The sequence below is a fragment of the Salvia hispanica genome, chromosome 4, assembly GCF_029641045.1.
Source record: "Salvia hispanica isolate PSC_SH4W2 chromosome 4, Shi_PSC_v1, whole genome shotgun sequence".
Classification (NCBI taxonomy): Eukaryota; Viridiplantae; Streptophyta; class Magnoliopsida; order Lamiales; family Lamiaceae; genus Salvia; species Salvia hispanica.
The window spans coordinates 36227510-36231235 of record NC_142695.1 but is presented as its reverse complement, the minus strand read 5'-3'; the positions used below and the strand labels follow the sequence as shown (position 1 = coordinate 36231235).

Below are 3726 nucleotides of genomic sequence, written 5' to 3'. Positions count from 1 at the left end.
GCGGGGGAAGCAATTTTCTCTTTCGCTCCAATTCCGTAGGTTCTGCTTCAGTCTCCGCCGCACTCCTCTTTCCCTCTACCATGGAAGTTTGTAAGGTCACGCACAAAACTCATCTTATTGCCTTATTTTTTCTCTATCCTCAATTAAGTCGATTATATACAAGAATTCATTATAGGCTATTCATTTCTTCTTGCTATTGCACTTCAATATTTTCTGCTTGCTTAACTTTTCCTTTTAATATGTGCGTGTTTGGAATTGGGGCCTTTTTGTAGCAGAACCAGAACGATGAAGAATTAAGATTGCTTATTCAGCTCCCTGAAACCGACCATTTCCTCCACAAAAAGGTTTGATAATTTTCTTTACCAAATCTCCACTTAGAGTTATTATTGTTTTTTCCTTCCTGCATTTACTCTTTTATTATGTATTGATAGAAATTATTGGAGGATATTGGTCTCAATGTGGAGAGTCCGGTGTGTATAAAGAGCTCCTCTACTCCTGATCAGCTTAATGACTTGTTCAATTTATTGATCAAACGAGCCAGAGTTATAAACTTGAATGAGGTAATCTGCATTTCAAACTTATGGAACTTATCTTAGATACACACTTTTGTAAGAAATTGCTGATTGATGAATTGTCTCGATAAAATGAAGCTTGAGGGTACACTGTAAGTGGCATTATATTTGCCTGTTATTGCTAATATATGAAATTACCGGTGACCACTAGTTGAATCAAAGGTTTATATTAGGTCATGAACGGATTTGGTTTTATACTGAGACTGAGAATCTGATAATTTACCAACAGTGCTAAACTAAGTAAACAACTTTCAAAGGAGAAGACCTCATCAACGTCGACCTTTCTGTTACTTGAGGCACACATTCTTGATATCATAGTTCATAGGGTTTAAGATTTTCATTTGGAGCCTCCCTGGTATATCGTGTTTTGGTACTGAGAACTCCTGCAAGTAACTCTCTTTGTTTTCTGTGATGCTTATCTTTCAGGTAGAACTTTATTTTAGTGGAGATGTTGTTAATCTGGAATACTGTGTTAGCCCAAGGAATGAACTGGAAGCTCTCCATTCTGTTCATGAAGCCATCAATAACGCAGTATCCAGTGAAAGCTGCACGATCAAAAATATTAAGTGCAAGTTACAAGAGGAAACTGTAAATAGGATCAATGAAGTTGGAAACAAATTTAGCGAAGAGACGAGAGTAGTTGGGGATTCCAGTGTTGAGAAAGAAAATAAACTATTAGAGTGGGCCATCAAGAATGGCATGAAGACACAGCTGCATATAGCTTGTGAGTGCATTTTAATACTATGATTTTATTTAGCCATTCTATGATGAGAAGACTAGCATTGTATTTACCTGATACTACCACAAAGTCTTTTGTGTTGTTTTTCTGTCTGTTTCTCTTACTTCTTTTTCTGTTTCTGTGATTCTTTTGCAATTTAGGTGTTGAAGGAGCAGGAAGGGGGGCCATTGCCAATGAGGACCTAAAAGTTGGAGATGTCGCTCTTGAGGTCCCTTTATCTGTCATTATATCCAGCGAGTTTTTACATGAGTCTGACATGGTAATTATATTTCTGTACATGAAGTTGGTCCTGTCCTGGCAGACGTATATATCAGCATCTTATTGACGATCTTATCTTGAAGGTAGTTTCCTATTTTTCAAAAAATTGATGGGATTTCTGAGGAGACAATGCTGCTCTTGTGGAGCATGAAGGAAAAGCACAACAATGAGTCCAAATTCAGATTGTACTTTGATACTCTACCTGAAAATTTTAACACAGGTATGCATTGTGTCATCATTCCAAATTTTGGTGTGAACTATGAAGTATCACCCATTCTTCTTTTTCTGTTGATTGAACGCTTGGAGACACATTCTCTTCAATATCTCTGTTAATTCCAATCTGCTTAAGCATTGTAACATGTCAATTAAAATTTGAACATTTTCTGAACCTCAGGATTGAGCTTTGGAATTGATGCTGTCATGACTTTAGATGGAACGTTGCTGTTAGATGAGATCGTACAAGCCAAAGAGGTAACGATCCTTTGACTTTTTGACTATAGATATATACCCTGCGATGACTTGCGATGACTTCAGAACTTAATGCTCTATTTAGCTGAACTATGCCTGTGAATATGAAAGAGTGACAAAATTGGTGGTTCTTGGTTAGCAGCTTTTGGCCTAACTATGTGGGAAAGGAACGAAAAGTATGTGCTTGGTTGAATTGAGTTGTTGAACTTGAATCGAACGTCTTTGATAGAATTTATCTGTAACATATCGAATAGATTCTCATAACCTAGAGATTTTGAGGCAACTTTCTTCTCTTTCAGCACCTACGCATGCAATACGAAGAGTTATTTCCAGTATTATCAGATCATTTTCCGAGTGTATTTCCCTCAGAGTTGTATACGTGGGAACAATTTTTATGGGCTTGTGAGCTCTGGTACTCAAATAGCATGAAGGTTATCTTCCCTGATGGAAAGCTAAGGACTTGCTTGATACCCGTCGCCAGCTTTCTCAACCATTCGGTAATATAGTCACCATCGCAACATCACTTGAGTTCCAGATGGTTCTTTCTTCTAATAGGAAGATGATACTCGAGGGAGTTCCTTAACTCGTTTTTCGTTTCTCTTGTTGATAGACTTGCCCACACATAATGCACTATGGCAGGATAGATGCAAGTACAAATTCCTTGAAATTCTCTTTATCAAGGACATGCTTTTCAGGGGAACAATGTTTTCTTAGTTATGGAAACTTCTCCAGTTCTCATCTACTCACTTTCTACGGCTTCTTACCACGAGGCGACAACCCCTACGACATTATTCCACTTGGTACTTTTCCTTAAGTTTACCTTTCTGATGTTAGTTTTTTTTTTTTTTTGGTTGAGAAGGAGATGACAGAAATTAAATTGCTACTCAATTGCTGTATCATCTCTACATCAGATATCGATGCTGCTGAGGACGAAGATTCTGAGGATGGACCTCCTGCATCGAAATGGAGCTCTCACATGGTTCGCGGGACTTGGCTCTCCAAGAACCACAAAATCTTTCATTATGGATTGCCGACTCCTTTGCTGGATCATCTACGCAGAGCTAGAAACCCAACGTGCCAACCAAATACCTCTGTAATTTCTCCATTGCTTACTCTCAAATTGCTGCAAAAATTCTTAGAATCTTAGTCAGTTCTCATTCACCTGCATGACTGTTTTCAGACGCATGAACTCTTGGAAGCTGACCTTGACGTGCTTGGTGGTCTGAGCTCCACGTTTGAAGGAATGATGGAAGCTCTCAGTGATGAAAATGAAGAAGACAGGTATCTCTCATTTGGCTACAGGCAAGATGTTGCGTGCTAAAAACTCGATCTTGATAGAGACGTCTTCTTTGTGCAGGGAAAGTGCCGGTTGGGACGTTAAGCTTGCAACGGAGTTCAAAAGCTTGCAGAGAAAAATTATATCTTCGATCTTGGCATCGTGCGATTCGGGCTGTAAGATGTTTGAATCTGAGCTGTGCAAGCAGAGAGTGTAGCAGCAGGTGCCATGTAGTAGTAATCTTGATTTAGCTTCCCTTGATTTTCAACTCTCTGTCGCCATACCGTGGCGTTAGTTGCAGTCGTCCGATAATTTAGGCTCATACATTAATTATTATGCAGTCGTCTGATAATTTGGATTAAGAATTTTAATATGTGAAGTCAGTGGAATGAATAAATTTATCTTCCGATACA

The 3726-nt window shown here is 38.7% G+C and overlaps 1 protein-coding gene across 1 annotated transcript; it reads left to right on the top strand.

Annotated features, from left to right (window-relative positions):
• LOC125192873 (SET domain-containing protein) lies at positions 1-3726 on the top strand. The gene is made up of 12 exons (XM_048090543.2): positions 1-95; positions 276-344; positions 432-560; positions 999-1296; positions 1452-1570; positions 1657-1789; positions 1964-2040; positions 2337-2534; positions 2648-2837; positions 2949-3130; positions 3218-3318; positions 3395-3726. The coding sequence occupies exons 1-12, from the start codon at positions 81-83 to the stop codon at positions 3528-3530; spliced, it is 1647 nt and encodes a 548-aa protein (XP_047946500.2). The 5' UTR covers positions 1-80; the 3' UTR covers positions 3531-3726.

Bases quoted from the DNA above. Each gene is read 5' to 3' on its own strand.
- LOC125192873 (XM_048090543.2), top strand. The intron at 1,297-1,451 runs GTGAGTGCATTT...TTTGCAATTTAG, and splicing joins GACACAGCTGCATATAGCTT to GTGTTGAAGGAGCAGGAAGG. The intron at 1,571-1,656 runs GTAATTATATTT...TCTTGAAGGTAG, and splicing joins TTTTACATGAGTCTGACATG to TTTCCTATTTTTCAAAAAAT.